Source organism: Pelmatolapia mariae, linkage group LG14 (genome assembly GCF_036321145.2).
Source record: "Pelmatolapia mariae isolate MD_Pm_ZW linkage group LG14, Pm_UMD_F_2, whole genome shotgun sequence".
In the NCBI taxonomy this organism is placed as follows: domain Eukaryota; kingdom Metazoa; phylum Chordata; class Actinopteri; order Cichliformes; family Cichlidae; genus Pelmatolapia; species Pelmatolapia mariae.
In genome coordinates this window covers 26,010,024-26,033,183 of record NC_086239.1, presented here as the reverse complement: position 1 = coordinate 26,033,183, position 23,160 = coordinate 26,010,024, and the positions used below count along the sequence as shown (strand labels likewise).

Here is a 23,160-nt window from a genome sequence, read left to right as displayed (position 1 = left end):
TGATATGGATGCTGTAACAGTCCGTTGTGGTGAAGAGAACTAAGCACGTACCTAAGACAGTAACAGGACGACAGCTGCACATGATAGCGAAGTTCTCAACATACCAGTCAATCTATATCTCTACCCTCATCTATGGTCATGAGCTCTGGGTAGTGACACGAGCAACGGAAATGAGCTGTCTCTAAAGGGTGGCTGGCCTCTCCCTTAGAGATAGGGTGAGGAGTTCAGCCATTCAAAAGGGGCTCAGAATAGAGTGACTACTCCTCCACATTGAAAGCTGCCAGTTGTGGTGGTTCGGGGACCTGGCAATGATGCCTCCTGGGCGCCTCCTAGATAAAGTATTTTGGGCATATCACACTAGAAGGAGGTCACTTGGGGATACCCATAGCACACTGGAGAGATTATACCTCTAGACTATAAAGCATTCCCCCGCATAAGCTAGAGGAGGTGGCTGAAGGGAGGAAGGTCTGGGCATATTTCCTGATGTGACTGCCCCTGCAACCTGATCCAGATAAGTGGAAGAAAATGGATGAATAGATGGATAGACAGATGGATGGACAGAGGGATCAAGTGATTTGGTGTGATTTTGAATCCAGCTTTTAAAGGATTGATGATTATGGTTTTTACTGAGTGTTCATTTTGTTCTTAACAAATTACACAATGTATATCAGTAAAGACTGTCAACTTTAGTAATATTTCATTCATCAACATTCATTTGTTCATTCAAGGGTTCTCTTAATTTTCTGAGTAGTTTATTTGTATTCAAGATAAACATGAAGACTTCATCTATGAAAAATGATAGAATGATTTTAAGTGAAAATGCTCAGTGTGTACAATAAAAAAAATACTCACTGAACCTAAGGAGCTTGGAAAGAAAAGCGTCTGGACTTCTTTAAGTTGCTTGAAGACGTTTCACCTCTCATCTGAGAAGCTTCTTCAGTTCTATCTAGAACTGAAGAAGCTTCTCGGTTCTAGCTAGAACTGAAGCCTTTCCCATTTCTAATATACTGTAAAGCTACTTTTCTAATCTGTGAGGAAAAATGTTTATGACTGAGTGCCACGACCCATTATAGCTTTTTTCGTGTTCAATTCTGGTCTCAACAAGATTATGTAACATTTAGGTCCAAACAGTGTGATCAAAAGTCCAAAACTTGAGGCCAGGATAGCAAATACCTCCACTGCATCTGCATAATTTCCTGGTGAGCTGATATAGACAGGAACAAAGGCCACCCACACAGCACAGAAGATCAGCATGCTGAATGTGATGAGCTTGGCCTCATTAAAACTGTCAGGGAGATTCCTTGCGAAGAAAGCGATTAGAAAACTGAGGAAAGCTAGTATACCAATATAACCCAGTAATACTGCAAAACCCAGAGTGGACCCAACTGCACACTCATAAACAATCTTATCATTTTGGTATTGGGTGTTTTTATGTGGAGTTGGAGAGGAAGAAACAAGCCAGGTAGTGCAGATGGCTGCCTGAATAGATGTAAGGCACAGAACTGTTCCTCTCTGCTGCATAACACCAAACCACTTCAGACTGGTTCCCCCTCCTGGCTTAGAGGCTTTGAAAACAGCCAGAACAACCATGGTTTTTACCAGGATGCATGAGACACAAAGCACAAAGCTGATCCCAAATGCTGCATGTCTGAGTTGGCATGTCCACAGCCTGGGTCGTCCAATGAACAAAAGTGAACACAGGAAACATAACTTGAGTGACAGCAATACCTGGAAACTAAGTTCTGAATTGTTGGCACGTATTATAGGTGTTCTGTGATGGTAGATAAAGATCCCTAGAACACCAGCACATATACATGTGCCCAGCAGTGAGGTTGCTGTCAAACAAATACCCAGAGGCTCATGGTAGGAGAGGAACTCTGTCTTCTTGGGAACACAGTGGTCACGCTGGGGGTTTGACCAAAAATCCTCTGGACAACTGGTGCACTCCAAGGAGTCTGGCAAAAGGAGAAAGATGAAGAAACCGGAAGATGGTGAAATGCATACAATATTTAATATGAATGAAAATAAATATATCGTGCTGAAAAAAACCCAAAACACCTTACTGGTCTTATTAGTGACTTTTCCCTCAGAACAAGGTATGCAGTCAAAACAGCATTTGGGTTCCCCCTTCTTTCTAATCATGTGGGTACCAGGAGGACAGCTCTCACTGCATACTGATCGAGGAGGCTGTTGGATGAAATTAAATATTACATATAAATATACTGTATAACTGACAAAATATAAAAATCAGAAAAACACATAACCTTTTTTGAAATAAAGTTCCAGAAAATCTTGTCTTCATCAAGTATGAGTTCTTCACCTTTTAAAGCTGAACTCTTAACCTCACCCACATTCTGAACTTTAGTGCTTCCATCAGGGAGCCACAACCAGTTCATCACATCATAAATTGGCACCACATCACCATTTTCATCAAATGACACTTGATCCCCAAATGCAGTGGTGAAATTTACCCTTTCCAAGTAATAAAGAAGCTGTTAAAAAGGGATTCATAAGAAATAAATTATTTTTAACAGTCCAAAGAGTGGCACCCTCTATTTGATAGCGAAATGGAATATTATACCTATTATACCTATACATATAAATGTAATGAAATCGAATTCTAAATTAAGGATGACTCCTTAATATGTAACATCTTTAATAATTTCAAGAACTCTAATTATACATTACACACATACTTGTTAAAGTGCTCTGATCTAAATATATTAAACACTTCTGTTACTCAGAAATATTGAAAACCCATTCAGCTCTCTTCAACTTTTTCGTAATTCATTTAATCGCCCTGTTTTTAGTCATACGGGGTAAACTGTTTTCTGAAAGTAATTACAGAGCAAATGATTTACTCATAGATTGATATCTAATTGACATGGTGTGTAAATTCATATCACACCTGCCATGGCTGCATTGATTGCAAAGTGGCACAGCTTTTCTCACTGAAAGGCCCTCTTCCTGGCTTGCATCGCAGCATGTCATCAAGGGAATATGCCAGAGCATAAACAGCTTTATACACATTGTACTCAGGCCGGAGGTTGGAAATGTCCAAGATCTCAGTGTTCACATTTTCTAGATCTTCCTGTCCAGTGCATAGTGCACCTCCACCTTCCACCCAACCTGCTGGAGCTGGTGCAAATCTGCACTGAAATGTAAATTCCCAAAACTGATTCACCTGAAATATATTGTTGACAACTGTTTTTTCTTTTTTCTTTTCCATTTAAAAAAACATGACATAATGAAATTCTTGTCAATGTCACAGTAACATTTCAACTCCCACCATGCTATTTCCATTGTCATTGTTGTGGTGTAGGTCAGGACGTATTTGTAATAGGAATTCTCTGAGCCCTGTTATTTCTCCTCGACGAATAGCAATGCCCAGTGTACCACCCAGGTATGGCATGAACTGAGGTGTTTGGAGCACACCAGCTGTTGCTGTCCAGCCTTCACTGGCAATCCACTGTAGACCAGTTACATTCTCCTTTACTACCTGTGCATTATATTTTACCAAATGCAAAAAGTGATGTAACTATCACCTACTTTTGTGACATTAACATCCAACTTAGGTATTTGCTATCAATTGTTATATGTTATAAATTGTTTCTTTACGTTTCTGTAGTCATTCAATTAAAGATATAGTACATCTTTTACACAGTGCATAGATACAGATCTTTATAGCAAGAAATAATCAAGTTTTTTTTTAAACTTCACCTCTTCCATAAGGTTTATCATGTGACTCTCATGTACAAAGGCAATGACCACACGAGCTGTTGATTTTTTCATCACATTCACAATCCTTCTCAGTTCATCTGCATCTTTGTCCCAAGGTAAAACATCAGTGTAGTCTAGGCAACCTTCACCAGACAAACTTAGCTCGAATTGTAAGGATCTGGCAGCGTGGCGTCCATAATCATCATCACTGATAAGCAGACCTGCCCAAGTCCAGTCGAAATGTTTTAGAATTTTAATTATAGCACGTACCTAAGTGAAAGCAACATGAGAAACATGAGAAAACATGAGAGCATAGATAATAAGAAAACTTTCAGTGGATTAGCTGCTCATCATCTATTGGCAATTGTAATAATTCTGCTGATTGAATTTTACCTGGAAAGCATCACTTGGGATTGTCCTAAAGAAGGATGGATATTTTCGATGGTCACTCAAACAAGAACATGTGGCAAAATAACTCACCTGTGAAAGATACAGACAATATATTTTAGAAATATTGAAAGCCTTGACTGCCTCCTTTAAACTGGGTATTGGGTACAATGGTCTTGTCATTAAATTTACAATTAAATCAATAACTTTACTGACGGTCACTCAAACAGGAAAATGTGGCAAAATAACTCACGTGTGAAAAAGACAGACTGCATATTTTACATTGTTCTTGTCATTAAATTTACAATTAAGTCAGTATTTACAAACACTGAAAAAATATATAAAGTCATACAACAATAATACGGTATAGTTAAACTGAAAACTTACTATCGGTACTCTGTATAAACCTAAGACACTGGAGATGGCAATAGAAGGTGTAGAGGAAGAATCACCAACAATCCCAAGAACTGGAGGATTTCCAGTACATGTATCATTTGATATAATCTGCTCCTCTTGACCACCGGCTAATGATAATGCTCCACGGAATCCAATTCCAAGTTCAACACAATTGTCATAAAGAGTGTATCCCAGAGTCACATTGGGTAACATGTCGGTGTTTCTGTTGATTTCATCAATAGCAAAAGCCATGGTTTGTGCCTGCCTAAATCCTTGTACATAGAAACTAACAAAATAAATGTTAATTAAAAAATATATCAGGAAAAATGTTACAAAATGACTGATACAAAAAATTAAGGAAACTGAATAATAATTTAAGAGATATTTTATTTGAAAAATCAAGAAGATTCTCCATTCAATATACATGCCTTATTTCTGTATGCACTAATGCATAAAATTTATGCATTTTATGCATTAACCCACATATTGGCATTAAGCTGTTCTGGGTTTTCTTTGTGCTATTTTCCTGTCATACTTACCCATGGCAAGTAGGCTGTTGTGGCTGTGAGATAAAAGATGGATGAGGAACACTTGAGAAAAAGTGGACTGGAAACAGTCCACCCAGAATGATATCTCCAACCTTGTTCATTCCATTTAGATGAAATTGTCCCTGCAGCTGACATGAGGAGGGAAACAGAGAAGAGGATACAGTATAAGTGAAGTAGGAATACAGCAAAATGAACAGGACTAAATTGGTTTGTAAAAATGAAGACATGACAGCTTTCTGGTTTTCTGAGCCTAGTTGTGGTATTTTATTCCTTTGCCATTCCCTTTTAATGGCATGCTGTGTTGACTATTCTTTTATACCACCCATCAGGGAAAAAGATGAAGAAAGGGGTGGGCCTCAAATACATTTGGTCAGATACTGTTGTTGTATCCAGGTAGGCTTAGGTAACACCGTGAGCATGTTGTGTGTGTGGAATGTACTGTAGCAACAACAACCCAAACACACACACAAAACAAAAGAAACTGTTTTTTTGTGCTTTGTGCTAAGGCTCAAGACAAAGGCACCAGATATTCTCATTCAAGCTCCTTCCCCAGGCCTGGCTCCAGAGTTGGGCCCAGGCAGGGTAGACTGATCCCTTGATTCCTATCATAGAGGTCAACTGAATCACTCTTCATCTGGCATCTCACCCAGGACTAAAAAAAAAAAATAGGTTGCCTTGGGAAACCCTACCAGTGGGCAATAAAATAGCATAGCTCCTGAGTTCACTGGACCATACAAATCCCTCCATTGCAGCAAGCCAGTGATTCGCAGAGGGTTTTAGTTTTTATTTATTTATTTTTTTGAATGACACACTAAGTAAACTTAACTGTGCAAAAGTATTTGTTTCTGTTTCCTGAGCCCATCTGATGGATGAGTTAGACCAGGGGTGTCAAGCATAAGCCTTGGTGGCCATAATCAACCTGGCAAAGATTCCAATCAGCCCACTGGTCGGGGTTGGAAAACATGTAGGAATGTATACATTTATGGACTTTTAACAATACTTTTTTTATTGGTTTTACAGCTTTTCCTACTGATTAAAACCTCCCCGACAGCCATTCATACTATACCAAATTAATTAAGTAATAGATAGGTTTCTATATAGGTTCCTGTTTTTATCTCTCTAATATAGAAATTTTGATTTAAAAAAGACATCAATAAAGAAAACTGTTATGTGTCAAAAATACAGGACACTCTGGGCATTAAGCTACCAGAACCTTTTCTGTGATTTTACACATTTATCAATGTAAAATGATTTTGACATCCCTGAGTTAGAGGCTGACAAGGCATGACAGGTGGGTGGTAAGCAAGCAAGCAGTTAAGTTATATAGTTGTCTGAAAGTTATATATATACTTTCAGACAACTCCCAGCTGAAAACAAAGTGCTGAACACTTGACATGACAAAAAATATGATACATTAACAAAATAAAAATACATAAATAAATAATAATAATTAAAATTAAATTAAAACAATAAAATCAGCACATTAGATTAAATTTAAGCAGTAAAATGAGGGTTAAACTGTGTTAAAAGCCAAGTAACAAAAATAGATTTTCACACATGTTTCAAAAATGGACAATGAAGGGGCTTCTCTGATGTGCAGGGGGCAGGTTAGAAAGGTTCCTGTTTTTCACTCTCTGTGAGTGAGTGTCCTGGATGCGAGGGGTGCTTGATGATGATACTGGCTTTCCTCTGAAGTCTGCCAGTATAAATGTCTCTGAAGGGGGTTAGTGAAGTGCAAATTGTCCGCTCTGCCACCCTCACCATCCGCTGCAGTTTCCTCTTGTCCTCCATAGTACAGCAGTTAAACCAGAGTGTGCAGCAGTAGGTCAGTTCTCCCACTTCAAATCCAACACGTTCTCACTCCCAACTCGTCAAATGTGTGACGCATGGTCAGGCTCCCTCTGCTTCACTTATCGACGCGCAGGGTACCCCCCTGGCGTCGAGAATTGACGTGCAGGGTCCTCCTATTGAATACTATACTGCTCCCTAATCGTTGTTTATTGACGACAAGAGATTTCCGCGGAAGAGCCTGTTGTTCGTATATTTATACATTTCCGAAATCACATTGTAGTGACGTGTACTGAACACAATATATTATATAATGTAAGCAACTACCTGAGAAACAGCAGATACAGCAGATAAATTAATTATAGGCCATTACTTTTGTATCGTATATTGCATTTATGGAGGGAGAGGTGTATGCTGGGTAATGGCACAGCTAGCGACCGGGTGACTTTATTCACCCGCTTCGGCTGTTTTCAGTCCATACAATGGGCGTTATTAGCAGAAATCAGTCCCATAGATATGGGCCATCCACCTGCTAGATTGTTCAGAAGGTTGTTATCATCCATCCAGATGGAGGATCACTGACAGGAGCGTGGGAAGACTCCAGAATCCACTCTGGCTGGAATCCGGTGGATACAGCAGTGTTACAGGTAAGACCATTTAAACGGACAGCATTTATAGAATGACTATTAAAAGTCAGCGAGTGTCAATAATGTTAATGTGGTTATGTTAGTAATACAGCGAGTGCTAATATAACAGCTTTAAGATGCATTTGTAGATATTATTACGTGTTTTACCGTCTTTATGGTGCTAGCTTAAAGTTACGGTGTAAACGTTAGCTTATATTGTAGTAAAGCTGTTACTGTTTAAACGATGTTAGGACAGAAATATTAGCTTCTGTCATGACTGATGAAGTTACTAATTAATAAAGTTTCCATTAAAGTGATTAATCGCAGCCACAGATTGACAGTAAATATCCCGATTAGCTTCAATGCATCTGTAATAAATATGTGCAAGTTTCAGTGCTTCGTTTAAACTGTATGATACTTATACTGACCCAGGGTCAGTGTAAAATACAATCCTAGCTGTGTGAACAAAGCCTGGCTCCTTTAATCCTGCATGACAAACCTCAGGCTGCAGGTTATTATTACTCTTTCCTGCTGGCACACCTGTCACACCTGAGAGTCAGCTAGAAACTTACAGTGACGTGGACATCATGCAAAGACTGCCAGACTCTGTAATACTGTAAATGATCAGTGACTCAGGTTAACAGTAAACTTTAAACAGTCCCTCTGTGTCTCTGTGTGTGCTGAACATCTAGAATCAGATTGAGTCAGGCTGCATCAGCTGAATCTGTTATTTGTAAATATCAATATTTTTTATTCAGGTGTGGGGATAATTTGTAAGACTGCAGTGAAGCGATGTACCAGATTAATCCCTGGCCAAAGGTATCGTACTTAAATCAGACTACTGATCCAGCCACATCAGCCTTTTGTGAGGTCTGTTTAAAGTAGACTAAAAATGAACTCCAGGTTCCTGAGAGGTGGACTGAGAGCACAGAAACACATGTTCATACATACAGCTGTAGCAAGCTTACATTAATTTTAAATAGATTTGTTACTCTGATGTCTGTCTCTCTGTTAGTCCTCTGACAGACTGGTACCTGTCCAGGTGTGCTCTGCCTATGACTACTGGGACAGGCTCTAGCTCCTGTAATAGAAATTTTCTATTATTCTCATTTAAAGTATTTAAGTGCTTATGCATATGCTTAGTTGTGACACTGTTATAGACTGTTCAGTGAAAGTTTCTAAAACTAGATGAACTTACTTCAGCATCAGCAGTTTGAGAAAACAACTCCCTTTACAGGTGCTGATAAGACCAAGGGCACAAAACAGCATAACCATTGATCCGTTAGGTTTCATAGCGAGGCGTGTGAAGTGTGGTATGATCAGTTTGTAACTTCCTCCCTCTTCCTTGGAATGCATAAAGGAGTAGGAGCACAACTTCTGTGGCAGAGCTGACATGACTGTGAACTGTGATGTTTGATGTGTGTTGGCTCTCCTGCGCACAGTAATAAATAGCTTGATCACAGCTCTTTCTGTGTTGCAGACTTTATTTACAAAATTCCACGACACCCCCCCACCCTCCCACTGTGAACATGAATTGAATATTCAGAAGAAAATGAATCGATAGACTGACATTTGTTTAAATACTTCTAGAAATCTGAGCTGTTGGTGAGGTAATAATATTAGAGCTAGCAATCTTTCTTACTGAATCTCTACTATGAGTCATGTTACCTGAGATTAATTCTATGTTTACCTGACAGCCTGGACAAATGCACTCTGTGAAGGATGTAAATCAAATCAGATCTTAACTGCTTACATTTAAGGAGCCTGGTCATATTTAATTGTAATATGAACCAATGATTTTCTGATTGCTGATTCTAAGAGAGTCTTTGTGGAAATCCTGTTTGGCTTTTTGTCATTTTAATTCTCTTTTCCATTTTCCAGAACAGTTCTCCACAGTCGCTGTCCACATGGGTCAGTGGGACCAAGCAGCACTCTGCTAATGTGTGGACTCTGACCAGCAACATCCAGCAAGACCCAGGCAGTGTTTTCTATCTCCCAGCTGGAGTTTTTTGTTTGTCTGTGACTGGAGAGTCAGATTTTTGTTGAAGCTGGAGGAACAGCCTCACACTCGCAGAGGTAAGTCAGTTTGTAGAGATCCCTCCCACCCTTGCTTTTATGTGCTAGATTTCTTATCTGAAACAGTAACATTTCAGTGACTGCTGCTTATACCACAGGTTAATACACGCTACTGATCCCTGATGGGAGAATCATCACCTCTGCCAACAAAGAAGCCTGGTGGATATTTGTTTACAGTCTGATGATGGGACATCATGCTCTGCATCTTCACAGTTTGTCTCTTGATTATTATTCATACACAGTAATGTGAAGTATGCTTATATCTAGTATAACTGGACCAACGTGGTGCTCTTCATTTATGGAGGCTGTTGAGTCTGAATGTTGGATGTTGTGTATCTCTTGTTCTCTGGGCTTTGTTGTCCTCAGTCTTTTTGCAGGATCAGAAAACAAAACCAGGATGACCGTAAATGTTTCTTCTCCAATTGGATGATGATAAGACCGTGACACGGGATGCCACCTTTAGTCTTGTGATGAAGCAAAGCTCAGGAAGAAGTGTGATTCAATGGTACCCACATGTGTGCTGCTGAGAAGGATGTACAAGGGCACCTGCAGCCAAATCCAAGCCTCCTCAGGTTAGTTGTAGTTGCAGAATGCTATAGGACTGAGACAGCTGAGGCATCAAATGTTTGATTAAACGGATGAAAAAGAGAAGTTTCTTCCTTATAATTATCACTTTTTAAAATCTTTAGCAACTTCAAGTCTGTCAGCGTGCTGAGGTCACAGAAACAAGAAAAGAAGCTTCAGACTTCAGAGTGTTGTTTACAGTTTTCTGTCATCAATTATCTCCCCTGAAGTTTATCACTATTAGGCAAGCAGTAAGTCCACAGTACTGTAATGATGATTCTGACTTTGGTCACTGTTGCATAATATTTTAATAATATACAATTATTTTTTTTAATTCATATTTTTTCTGTTAATCAAAAATTTACTTTGCGAAATTTGTATTTGAGAATGCAGAATGTGACAATATATTTTTGTTCAATATGTAATTTCTTTCAGTTGCAATTGTTAAATGAAAAAAAAATAAAAATATATTCTAATTTAGCAAACTAATTTATCAAAAATATATATACATATATCTGTATTAGTTTTAATACATTAATTTGACACCTGTATTGAAAATACCATATTGTATTCATACAGAATCAGTATGGTATCATTGTTTGTCTGATTGCTGAGACTAAGAGCTACTTTGATCTGTTTAGATCTAAAGTATCCAAAGTTGAGCTCTAATGTTTCTTCACCCTTGTGTGTGTGATATGTGATTTCCTACATGCTGACAGAGCAGAGCGGCAGTTTGTGCTCACAGATGGTGACGGTGTGGAGAGACGGTGGTGTTTCCTCAGAAGAACTAGCAGAGTCACAAAGAGCACCAGTCCATCTCACCACCTTGACTTGCTGACTGATGCTCGTCTGCACTGCACAGAGGAAATCAACTGACCGAGGTTTGTCCAGTGACGTGTTATGAAATGTATATTTGTTTTATGCTTACAGATATGTTTTTCTTGACAGAGGCTCTGCAGAGGTTAGACAAAGCAGAGAAAACATGTGCTTTACATTTTACTGTGATTTACTGGGACATTTGTTGCCTGATGTTTAGCAGGAATGGAGTAATGGAATCAAAGGGAGATGTTTTTGATGTTTTTGTAATGTGAGTAAATCTTCAGTATTATTTATTTGCTTGGTTATTTTAGGAGTGTTTCTGGGTGAGGGAGAGAGGAGTCATCATCCAGGTAAAGTGACGTGGATCAGTGGACACACTTGTCTCCCCTTTAAAGGAGATACTCTTAGAGAGAGACGATCCGAGTCATCCCTAAATGTTAGTGCTTTCAAATACACAAACATTTTTAAAGGACAAAAACGAACATCCAACTTTGACTGTAATACAATTAAATCTTTGCATGTATGTTTTCAAACTCTCAGATGGGCAGGATGTCAGTCTTGGACTGTCTAACCTGCCGGAGCAGCACTGAATGACCACCACACATGAGCATGTTCCTGCAACATTCAGCAGCTTTGCTTTTGGTAAGTAGAGCTATCTAACTACAGTAACTATAAACACATGATATCCATTTCTAACGGCCTGGTTACTTCCTGTCAGTTTTTTTAGAAACCATGTGGTCACCTGACCTAACACTGTTTCTTCTTCTTCCCCTTAATGTTGAAGTGTCAAATGTCAAACAGCTGGAGAGGAAACTACACCAGTGTACTGGGATGTTTCACCAACACGTGCCAGATGGTGTTCCTTCATGGTTTCATCACCAGAGACAGCCCCGCCCACCTCAGGACCTCGCCATTGATCATGATGATTATAATGATGACAGCGAGCGGAACTAAGACTGTAAAAATCCACGACCAGAATGTTTAGATGCTTTCTAATTATTAATGAATACTGAGAGCCTCTTTCTGTGTTTTGTCTGTTTTGGGTTGTTTTTTTACCTCATTTGTTACTAACAAAGTTCACCAAACTCACACAGTTTACATTCTGTATGTTTCCATCTTTACCAGCCACACTCTACCTGCATTTAGAAATCAAACCTTAGAAATCGTCGTTTTTCTCTTTTGTAATTTTGTAATTCAGTGAATATACTGCACTGCTTCCTTTTATTGCATCACACATTGCTTTAAGTTTTTCAGTGTCCAGTTATTTTTTACTGCTGTTTAAATTCTCTGTATGTTTGACCCTGTAGACTGTTTGATGGACTGCTTGTCTTCCTGTTTGTAACCGACGCCTGTTTTTGACTAAAGATTTGGATTTCTGACTTTAACACAGCCTCTGCGTGTCCTCCCTTTGTGTCCTCTTCCTCTGTGAATGTGTTGCATGTGTCACAGATTCATTTTATTAACAGCTTTCCCACAGTGAATTGCATCAGCATTCATTCACAGCACATTTCAGAAGGATTCAGATTAATACAGTGATCTTACAGTCAGAATTATCCTGACAGATTGCCACTGTAAATTATCTTTCATCAGGTCAATTTTAAAGCTCAGTATTTCAAAGCAGGAGTTATGAAGAATCATATTGGCATTAGGACAGTAACAATATGTACTAACAAAGTCAAAGTTTTTTAATTATGCTAGAATATTGGAAGACAATCAACTTTTAGTGTTTTCTGCATATTAATTATACTGAAATAGAGATGGTGACCCTAACTGTACAGAAGTATACTAAACAACTGACAATCTAACAAACATTATTGGCCTGAGCCGTCATGCACAGTGAGTCTGATCCTGTGCTGTGAGAGTCTGACAAGCATGTTTCTGGTCAGTTTGGAAGAAATAATATCACAATGTAGATCTTTTTTTCAATATTCCTTCTCTTTTACAACATAAACTGTGATCAAAGCTACTTATGTTCACAGCATGTAATAATAGTGACAGTCCAGGGCATTGTGGTCTGTTGAGCTAGGGTTAGGGTTAGCAATTCAGACATATGTCTGACATATTACTCTTGCTGGATATAACAAACACCTAGGAATTCATATTATAATTTGATTTTCATGAAATATTCATATTCAGTATCAGTCATTTTATATTATAACCACGTATCCACCCAGGCTCATGGTGGGGCAGGGCTCTGTCCTGGGATGCTTGAGTGAAAGGTAATGTACACCCTGACCAGGTATCCAGTCTGTCGGAGTTGTTTTCAATATTTGGTTCTAAAATATGAGTGAAAACAAAAATCCAACTAGGATTCTTGCATATGATGGATGAAGTCTTTGACTGTATTGTCCAGCTGATCCATCAAACCCCCAGCAGGTAAACCTTATCATGACATAACACAGTAACAATGTAAAAAATTAAACAGCAACAGTCTAAATTTAAAGTGCATTCTAAACTCCTCTTCAATAAATTATTTGGATGTGCAGAGAGTCATTCAGGACTGTAAAACGTGAACTACAGAACCCAGAGTCTTCATCATTAAATTGCTTCATTTTTCTATCCTATATCAGATACTTTAAAGGTTTTAGTAAAGTTGCATTCTCATGGTGAGGCAAAGTGCTTTATGTGTGTGTGCGTGTGTGTCATGAACGGCTGTAAAAGCCCTTTAATTACAGAACAAAGCGGGGTTTGAGTTCGAGTTACGGCAGACTGCCGCTACTTCTAAATGGAACGCAGCCTTCCTACGGCGGACAGCTAATAACAGGAATCGGACGCGCGGTCCACCCTAGTCCACAGCAACCACCATAGCAACAGCCTAGCATGACTTTAAAAACATAAAAGCATGAAAGTGTTACAGCTGCAGAGAGCTATGGCGGTATCTTTGGAAGCTGTTTGCATAGCTAATAATATACGATGTAACCATGGAGACAGTCAGTCACGTGAGCTAGCGGTGCATGTTTACTACAGTGATTAAGGTGATTGTGTGCACAGCGTCCACACGCTGCACAGGGTAAAGACATTACTTCAGTATTGTTTTATATTTATATATATTTGTCTTGTGTTGACCATCACCTCAGGTTCACCATTACAGTTTCAGCATACAAATGCACACTGTCTAAATATGAACACATTCAAAAAAATCATGTCTCAGAAATAACCACAGCTGTTCATGTTTGTCATTATAGTTTTATTTGTAAGAAAATTGTGAACTTCAAATTGTTTATCAAGTCAAAGAACATTTGACACGTCTGAGTCATTCCTTTGCCCTATGAGAGCTGGAATAAATATATATCCTGCCAATTACAGTTGAAACAGTAGAGACAGGTAGAAATGGGATCAGATTAATCTTTGCTTAGTCAGACACGTCCTGTGTTGGCCTTAACCCGAATTTCCCTCGGGGTCAACCTTCAGGATCAATAAAGTTTTATTGAATTGAATTGAATTGAATCATATTAAATAACAAACAATAGCACAATTTTGCACCCATTTCCAAATTGTAGTCAAGCAGCCCAGTCTCATAAACAGATATGTCTCTAATGTAGACGTGTACAGTCTAGTGTAAGCATTAAAAGACCATAAAGGAAACACTACTATTTATGTGAAACTAATTGTAATAAAAAATGAGCAGGTGCTTTACAGATTTAAAAGAAAGAATCTGAAAACAACACTTTTTTGGTTTAAGTGGTCAAAGTAGAAAACAGAACTGATGTTCAAGAACAAACTGTAGCTGCACTAATATTACACATCTCGATTGTTGTGGTGAACAGACATGTTGCTTTTAAAACCACATGCAGTATGTGACCATGACTGTCCACTGAGACCATGAACGCCACTTCGCTGAAGTCTTCTTCTTCTTCTTCTTCTTGCCATCAAAATGGAAGCAGAAAGAGCACGAGCTGCTTTGATCTACAGAAAGGAAAAAGAACATATGAGCTGAAACCATTAAGATAGAAACAATCGTTCAATGCAGTCTCTCACGTAGCTTAGCCTGTTACAACTGTTGATATAAGCTCAGTACAGTTAACACAGTGTCAGGGAACTCCAGTGTGGGAACTAGTGGCTTTAGGTTTGTAGTCATTTAACTTTCATCCATTCATTCATTTAATTCAGGAGGAAGAAATGTTAGGTTGGTGCAGGCTGGTTACATGCATTTGGTCTGCAAGACATGCTGTCTTTAACCAAATGACTTGGTTCACTTTATGGCTGGGCTGTATGTGGGGTTATATCATGTTATTTGGGCAGGAGTACCTGTCCTCTGTTAGGCTTAGAAAGTTTCTCCAAGGGTTTCTCCACAAGCAGAGCTTCTAACTCTTTTAGCTTTTAGCACATCTGTAGCTGTGCAGGCTGTCAGGTTTTTGGTGGCTCTTTTTACCCCACACTGGTTGTGAGTGTGTAAATAGCCCCACTAGTTCTTTTGGGTTGCAGTTAACTTGGGAGAAAGGGGTGGGTCTGCCAGGACAAGATGAATAAAAATGATCTGGGATACATAAATTTCATAATGCATGCATATATCTCTATCAATTAAACCTGGTCTGAGGGCTGCCATTTTTACATTCAGTTCTTTCTCTTAGAAATGCTGGATCTAAATAATGAATGTGTTACAGTCAAACTGACACTGGTCAGTGTAAATGGCTCATTGGGACATAGAAACCTTTAAATTAAATACCATCACCTGATATCGAGTGTCAAACAATATCAAAGCTGTAAAAGCTGTTTACAGTCAGAATTTATAAAAACTATGATTGTAAATAAATTCAAACAAGTGAGCTTTTCTCTTTGTGTTGAATATCAACACTGTGACTTCTTAGACTGTAAGCTTTACATCAGCACAGTTGTAGAAGCCGTCATTCCAAATGTCTTTTGATAACAAGAAAAAAATACCTTGTCAGTACACGGCCTGAAGTTCTTCTCCAAACATCTTCTGCCATTGGCTTTGTCTGCTGGTTTGAAGACAATAGACCACAAAAAGATGATTTAGTCACTTTGTCTGCATCATGCAGCTCGAATGTGTTGTGCAACGATGTTAAATAGCCGTCGTTATCCCTCTGCTGTGTCAGTAGGATTGTATCTCATTGATATGTGAGGAATGCTTATGTAACACGATAACAGACGTCTGGTCATACATCATTAAAATATAAGGGGCAGGAGATATTTAGATATTTTTATATTTATATTACATTTTATAGCTAACAGATATTACTAAATAGATAGAATTTACTAAATGGTTGATGTACATGAAAAATATGTCCATAATCACAAATGACCATGAGAGCCAGTAGAATTAATTCAACTGGACACTCAAAAGACGTCCTTAAATGCTCTTTAAGTGGCAGAACAAACAAACAAACAGTTAATCGCTTACTTGAGATGAAATCTGCTCAGCTACTTTGAAAACAGCTTCTAACTGGTTCCTCCTTTAACAGGATGACTGCTCAGGGGTAAGGCCATCATGCAGTCCAGCAACCTTTATGGTTCTGCTTTGATTCACCAGGAACTATTAGGGAAACCTTTCAGCGCCTCCTGTGAAAGACACAGGGATAAACACAAACATTTATTAACATGTTCCACAGTCTTCCAGTTTGATTTTCTCATCCTGTGGACAACAGCATACAGAGATGCAGGTTTATTGTTAACCTTTGTAAGTTTTCTTTACTGAACATATCCAGCTGCAGCTCCACTGTGATCCTGAACTGGATAAGCACTTGAGAAAATGTGTCAATAAATGGACATAGATCAGTTTACTATATTTATCCAAACAGACGGGACCAATAATGCTTCACTGAGTTAGAGACTTTAACAGACTCTTCTATGTAAGAATGTCTCGTGCTGATGGACCTGCAAACTTGACAACAAAGGTTTTTCAGACTACATGTAGCTGTCCTCTATGTCAGCTAACACATTTACATTCATGTCACACTTATTTCTGCTTTCCCATTTTTAACATTATTACTTACATTTTGATTGGATACCTTGAGTTTGTAAATGATCAGATTACATAATTGGAATACAATTCAATATAATTCATGTATCCAATTCAAGGTCGCGGGAGGATGAAGCCTATCCCAGCTGATACAGGACAAAGACAAGCTGCCAGTTATCGCAGGGGTAAGACAATACGTGTAACAGAAAATCCACTTAAATGTTTGATATTTCTAATAATAATCATAATTATGACTATTATGTGAAATATTATTTAAAGGTTTCTTTATAAATACATTTCAATTTTTTTTATAACCCCTAGAATATAAACCTGAGCTGTTTCAGATTCTGACCTCTGACCTTAGTGACCAGGCTGTGTCCTCACTGCAGCTCCCTCTTGGAAGTACGTCTGCTTCTTTTCTTCCCCCAGTGATGACCGCCTGCCCTTAATATCACGTACTGTACCTGAGGAACAAAAAAGGACAAACACTTGCCTTCATTTAAGAAGTACATTCATACAGAGATAATCTATGGAAACACACTAGTTCACCCTTTGGGAGGAATCAGCTCCTGTGAAACATTTCTGTAAATCAACATCGTGGAGAATGAAATGAGTTCTTCAGGTGACTCAGCAGTCCCACACTGACAAATGAAACTTCTGTGGAAGAAGAATCTGGATTTTTTTGATTTCCAATCCAGTTAAACTATTAAGGATTAAGCAACAGTGCTCATCTTTGCTCTTCTGAAATCTGTGTTAAACAACAACAAACATAAATTAGTAACAAAAATACAGCTGAGTAGAGGCTTTACAAACCACCAGCCGCCATAATGCTAAATTTTAATCTTCAAATGTTTCTGAGCCGTCTTCAACCTGCTTTTAACACAGAAAAGTCCCACAGTCAATGCAGCCTGACTCAATCCTAAATGTTCAGCACACACAGAGACACAGAGGGACTGTTTAAAGTTTACTGTTAACCTGAGTCACACATCATTTACAGTATTACAGAGTCTGGCAGTCTTTGCATGATTTTCCACGTCACTGTAAGTTTCTAGCTGACTCTCAGGTGTGACAGGTGTGCCAGCAGGAAAGAGTAATAATAACCTGCATCCTGAGGTTTGTCATGCAGGATTAAAGGAGCCAGGCTTTGTTCACACAGCTAGGATTGTATTTTACACTGACCCTGGGTCAGTATACGTATCAACGAAGCACTGAAACTTGCACATATTTATTACAGATGCATTGAAGCTAATCTGGATATTTACTGTCAATCTGTGGCTGCGATTAATCACTTTAATGGAAACTTTATTAATTAGTAACTTCATCAGTCATGACAGAAGCTAATATTTCTGTGCTAACATCGTTTAAACAGTAACAGCTTTACTACAATATAAGCTAACGTTTACACCGTAACTTAAGCTAGCACCATAAAGACGGTAAAACACGTAATAATATCTACAAATGCATCTTAAAGCTGTTATATTAGCACTCGCTGTATTACTAACATAACCACATTAACATTATTGACACTCGCTGACTTTTAATAGTCATTCTATAAATGCTGTCCGTTTAAATGGTCTTACCTGTAACACTGCTGTATCCACCGGATTCCAGCCAGAGTGGATTCTGGAGTCTTCCCACGCTCCTGTCAGTGATCCTCCATCTGGATGGATGATAACAACCTTCTGAACAATCTAGCAGGTGGATGGCCCATATCTATGGGACTGATTTCTGCTAATAACGCCCATTGTATGGACTGATAACAGCCGAAGCGGGTGAATAAAGTCACCCGGTCGCTAGCTGTGCCATTACCCAGCATACACCTCTCCCTCCATAAATGCAATAAACGATACAAAAGTAATGGCCTATAATTTATTTATCTGCTGTATCTGCTGTTTCTCAGGTAGTTGCTTACATTATATAATATATTGTGTTCAGTACACGTCACTACAATGTGATTTCGGAAATGTATAAATATACGAACAACAGGCTCTTCCGCGGAAATCTCTTGTCGTCAATAAACAACGATTAGGGAGCAGTATAGTATTCAATAGGAGGACCCTGCACGTCAATTCTCGACGCCAGGGGTGTACCCTGCGCGTCGATAAGTGAAGCAGAGGGAGCCTGACCATGCGTCACACATTTGACGAGTTGGGAGTGAGAACGTGTTGTCAAATCATGGAGGGGTCTGAAATTCACATTGTAGGTGCATTGACACTGTGAGAGACAGCATTTAAAAAACAATTCAGGAAATCTCATTGTGTGATTTTTAACGAATTTATTTATATAGCACTGCTGCAAATAAGTATTTGAACACCTGGCAATCAGCAAGAATTCTGGCTCTCAAAGACCTGTTTCTATGCCTTTAAAAGTGGAGCAATTGTCAGAAAATGGAAGAGGCTAAAGACGACTGTCAGTCTCCCTCAGGCTGGGGCTCCATGCGAGATTTCACCTCAAGGAGTATCACTGATGATAAGAAAGGTGAGGAATCAGCCCAGAACTACACAGGTGGAGCTGGCCAATGACATGAAGAGAGCTGGGACCATAGTTTCAAAGGTCACTGTCGGTAGAACACTACGCCATCATGGTCTCAAATCATGCATTGCACGGAAGGTTCCCCTGCTCAAGACATCACATGTCCAGGCCCATCTGAAGTTTGCCAGTGACCATCTGGATGATCTAGAAGAGGCATGGGAGAAAGTCATGTGGTCAGATGAGACTAAAATAGAACTTTTTGGTATAAACTTCACTCGCCGTGTTTGAAGGAAAACGGATGAGTTGCATCCCAAGAACACCATTCCTTCTTTGAAGCATGGGGGTGGAAACATCATACTTTGGGGGTGCTTTTCTGTGAAGGGGACAGGACGACTGCACTGTATTAAGGAGAGGATGAATGGGGTCATGTATTGTGAGATTTTGAGCAACAACCTCCTTCCCTCAGTCAGAGCATTGAAGATGGGTCGTGGCTGGGTCTTCCAACATGACAATGACCCGAAGCACACGGCCAGGATAACCAAGGAGTGGCTCTATAAGAAGCATATCAAGGTTCTGGAGCGGCCTAGCCAGTTTCCAGACCTAAATCCAATAGAAAATCTTTGGAGGGAGCTGAAACTCCATGTTGCTCAGCAACAGGCCTGAAATATGACAGATTTAGAGGAGATCTGTGTGGAGGAGTGGGCCATAATTCTTGTTGCAGTGTGTGCAAACCTGGTCAAGTACAGGAAAAGTTTGACCTCTGTAACTGCAAACAAAGGCTTTTGTATCAAATATTAACACTGATTTTCTCAGGTGTTTAAATACTTATGTGCAGCAGTGCTAGTCTTTAAAAATCATACAATGTGATTTCCTGAATTGTTTTTTAAATGCTGTCTCTCACAGTCGGAATGCACCTACAATGTGAATTTCAGACCCCTCCATGATTTCTAAGAAGGACAACTTGCAAAATCTCAGAGTGTTTAAATACTTATGTTCCTCACTGTAGATTGCGCCAAACCCACGGTAGTGTTAGGAGAACTTGCAAATTATTAGACACATTAATTTAAATAAAATAACAGCCATATCACTGAGTCTAGACACTGGAAAAGCCTTTGAATCCATGAGATGGGAATTTCTATTCAGAGTAATGCTTAAATTTGGGTTTAATGGGTCGATTACTATGATATTGAGGGCTTTATATAACAGACCAACCACAAAATTGAAGATCATAGTGAACCTTTAGATGCTTTTGAGCTTGAAAAGTTCAAATAGAACAAAAAAATTGAGCACCAGATACAAAATACCTATTAAATATTTGGGCGTTCACTTATCAATGGATCTAATTAGTTTGGAAGAAATTAACTACTCTCCACTCAAAAAAAATATTATGGTCGATATTAGTAGATGGACATTAACTCGTTATCTAAACATCTCTTCTAGAGTGAATACCATTAAAATGAGTACGCTCCCAAAGATGTTACACTTGTTCCAGTCTGTTCCTATAGAAAACCCTGATCGATACTTTGCAGAATGGGATAAAAATCTTCTCCAGATATATATGGGCGGGTAAAAAGCCAAGACTTAAGTTTAAAACACTTCAGCTTCACAAAGATAAAGGAGGACTAGACCTTCCTTGCCTACATGACTATTATAGGGCAACCCAAATAAAGCCACTGGTGTAGTGATGGTAAATTCGATTCTTTTTACTGAATCAAGCTTGAATGAGTCACTCATCAAAATGAATCGGGTTTTTTGAGTCATTTGAGTCACTGAGTCAGTTTCCCAGAGAGTACAAAAAATTTACATTTTCACTCAAACTTAATTTGTTTCTCTTTTCATGTATATCCTACTGCTCAGATGAGTGATTGAAAAAGAAAAACAAGTATTTTTATAGAAAAAAAAAGATTTCTAAAGGGAAAATGTCTTTTCTTTTCTTTTCTTTTCTTTTCTTTTCTTTTCTTAGTATTTTCCTCAAATGTGTCAAATATATATTTTCTCATCTAAATGTCCACTGAGCTGTGAGCCAGGGGCCGGTAATGCGCCTTAACGTTGGTTGCCAACCAAGAAGAAGAAGAAGCTGTGAGCCAGGAGGGAGGGGGTGAGTGAGTGAGTGAGTGAGTGAGTGGGGGTGTCCAAATTCATGGGCTGCATCCTCCTGAGGACGCATTTGTAGACCGATTACGTCACAGCGACGCGCCGAAGGAAGTCCAAATTCGTAGACTCCTCAGCCGACAAATGCGTCCTCCTTTTCCCCGAATTTGAAGGATGGCTCGGGTGTGTCCTTCGTGGCCCACCATATCCCAGAATTCATAGCGTGGCCCAGCCAAACTCCAGTTTCTGGCAATGGCGGCCGCTACTAAGTTTTAAAATTACTCTTATTAATCTTTCTGGGTCACAAAATAAACTTTTAACATATTTTCAGGCGAGAATGTGGGTGTGTAAACTTCAAATATCTGCTCGGTTTATCAAGACATCGCATATTTGCAAAAGTGCTTCGACGTTTTTGGAGACGTCTGTTACCCACCAGCTCGATAGCTAGCCAAGAGCTCAGGGGTCACTAGAGCCACCGAGAACGGCACAGCTCCCGGCACATCATTTTCAGATCACCGCGGACTTTCGCTACTCAGGTTAAATGCAATATATAAGTCACTTAGACAACCTAAAAATGTTATTGTTTGGCTTTTTTCAGTGTTTTATTTGTTCGTGAGCAAATCGGTTTGGCTGAGATTAAAGTTATTAGATTGTTATTAGATTAGATTAGATAAAATAAAACTTTATTAATCCCCCGGTGGGTTCCTCCTTGGTTTTCACACAGCTGAATAAACGTCAAACAGAAAACTGATTAAACAGAAGTGTGGGATGGTCGAGAATTTATGCCAGTGTCCTGTTATATTTTAGATAGCAAGGAGCAGACAGCCGGGTTTATTAAACTCCACAAAGACAGCGGTGACGCTAATGAGAAGGCTAGACCGTCCAATTTCACAGCCGTTTACTTCCGGCCCACCCGACCTTCTGAGGACTCGGCTCACGTAAACCGCGAAAGCCGGGTCCTCAGGAGGATGCAGCCCATGAATTTGGACATGACTAGTGATTCGTTCATGCTACAATTCAGCACAGGAAGGGAGGGGGTGAATGAGTGAGTGAGTGATACGTTCATGCTAAGATTCAGCACAGGAAGGGAGGGGGTGAGTGAGTCCTGAGTGATTCGTTTATGCTATGACCAGCACAGGAAAGGAGGGGTGAGTGAGTCCTGAGTGATTTGTTCATCCTATGATTCCACACAGGAAGGGAGGGGGTGAGTAACTCAAATGTGCTGTTAGCATGTTAGCAGAGCGATGCTACTGTGAACTGATGAGCTATTGTCTTGATGTGAGCTTTCTATTCAGGAGTTTTTCTTCCAGTCCAGAGAAGAAATGTTTTTGTTAAGAAACTGGCTGTTGTTTTTTTCCACAATTTTAATTATAAGCTAGATATATTTCCAGGAATGAAATTAGTTTGCTAACAGTAACAGGGATGAGTCAGCGAATGAGTCGGTTGGGCTTGTGAATCATGATTCACGAGTCAGTAAAGTGATTCTCGAGTACTGAACGATTCGTTCATGATTTGCACATCACTACACTGGTGGGCTGGTGTAAGCCTGGGTATCGCTCAAGATGGACGGAAATTGAGTATTCCTTGCGAGGTAACTTTCCTGTTAGGGCACTGATAGGATGATGGGGGACCCCTTAATGTCAAGTCGTTTGGGAGACCCAGGTGCTAAGCTTGATAAAGACATGAATGGATTACTTAAAAAGTATCAATCAAGACAGGGGGCTGGACTCCTTAGGTGGGTCGCAGAGTTTTT

The 23,160-nt window shown here is 39.3% G+C and overlaps 1 protein-coding gene and 2 long non-coding RNA genes across 4 annotated transcripts; 1 reads left to right on the top strand and 2 right to left on the bottom strand.

Moving 5' to 3' along the window:
• Positions 1–1,044: 1,044 nt before the first annotated feature.
• LOC134641534 (extracellular calcium-sensing receptor-like) lies at positions 1,045–5,206 on the bottom strand. The gene is made up of 9 exons (XM_063494008.1): positions 5,043–5,206; positions 4,495–4,789; positions 4,114–4,200; positions 3,721–3,990; positions 3,290–3,499; positions 2,909–3,184; positions 2,265–2,492; positions 2,064–2,187; positions 1,045–1,955 (listed from the first exon to the last, which is right to left on the bottom strand). Exons 1-9 carry the CDS (start codon positions 5,150–5,152, stop codon positions 1,045–1,047), a joined length of 2,511 nt encoding a protein of 836 aa, XP_063350078.1. The 5' UTR covers positions 5,153–5,206.
• A 2,113-nt stretch (positions 5,207–7,319) lies between these two features.
• LOC134641448 (uncharacterized) lies at positions 7,320–12,183 on the top strand. Of its 2 annotated transcripts, none has more exons than XR_010095534.1 (7): positions 7,320–7,486; positions 9,347–9,541; positions 9,640–10,113; positions 10,825–10,986; positions 11,236–11,360; positions 11,465–11,566; positions 11,709–12,183. It is a non-coding gene; the product is annotated as an uncharacterized LOC134641448 (long non-coding RNA). The 2 variants fall into 2 exon arrangements; XR_010095535.1 differs by lacking the exon at positions 7,320–7,486 and adding an exon at positions 8,239–8,284.
• A 2,448-nt stretch (positions 12,184–14,631) lies between these two features.
• On the bottom strand, positions 14,632–16,444 carry LOC134641672 (uncharacterized). The gene is made up of 3 exons (XR_010095557.1): positions 16,287–16,444; positions 15,806–15,864; positions 14,632–14,830 (listed from the first exon to the last, which is right to left on the bottom strand). It is a non-coding gene; the product is annotated as an uncharacterized LOC134641672 (long non-coding RNA).
• Positions 16,445–23,160: the final 6,716 nt, after the last annotated feature.

Bases quoted from the DNA above. Each gene is read 5' to 3' on its own strand.
- LOC134641534 (XM_063494008.1), bottom strand. From the start codon at position 5,152: ATGAACAAGGTTGGAGATATCATTCTGGGTGGACTGTTTCCAGTCCAC. The intron at 4,790-5,042 runs GTAAGTATGACA...TTATTTTGTTAG, and splicing joins CAACAGCCTACTTGCCATGG to TTTCTATGTACAAGGATTTA. The intron at 3,991-4,113 runs GTAAAATTCAAT...GCTTTCACTTAG, and splicing joins TCCCAAGTGATGCTTTCCAG to GTACGTGCTATAATTAAAAT.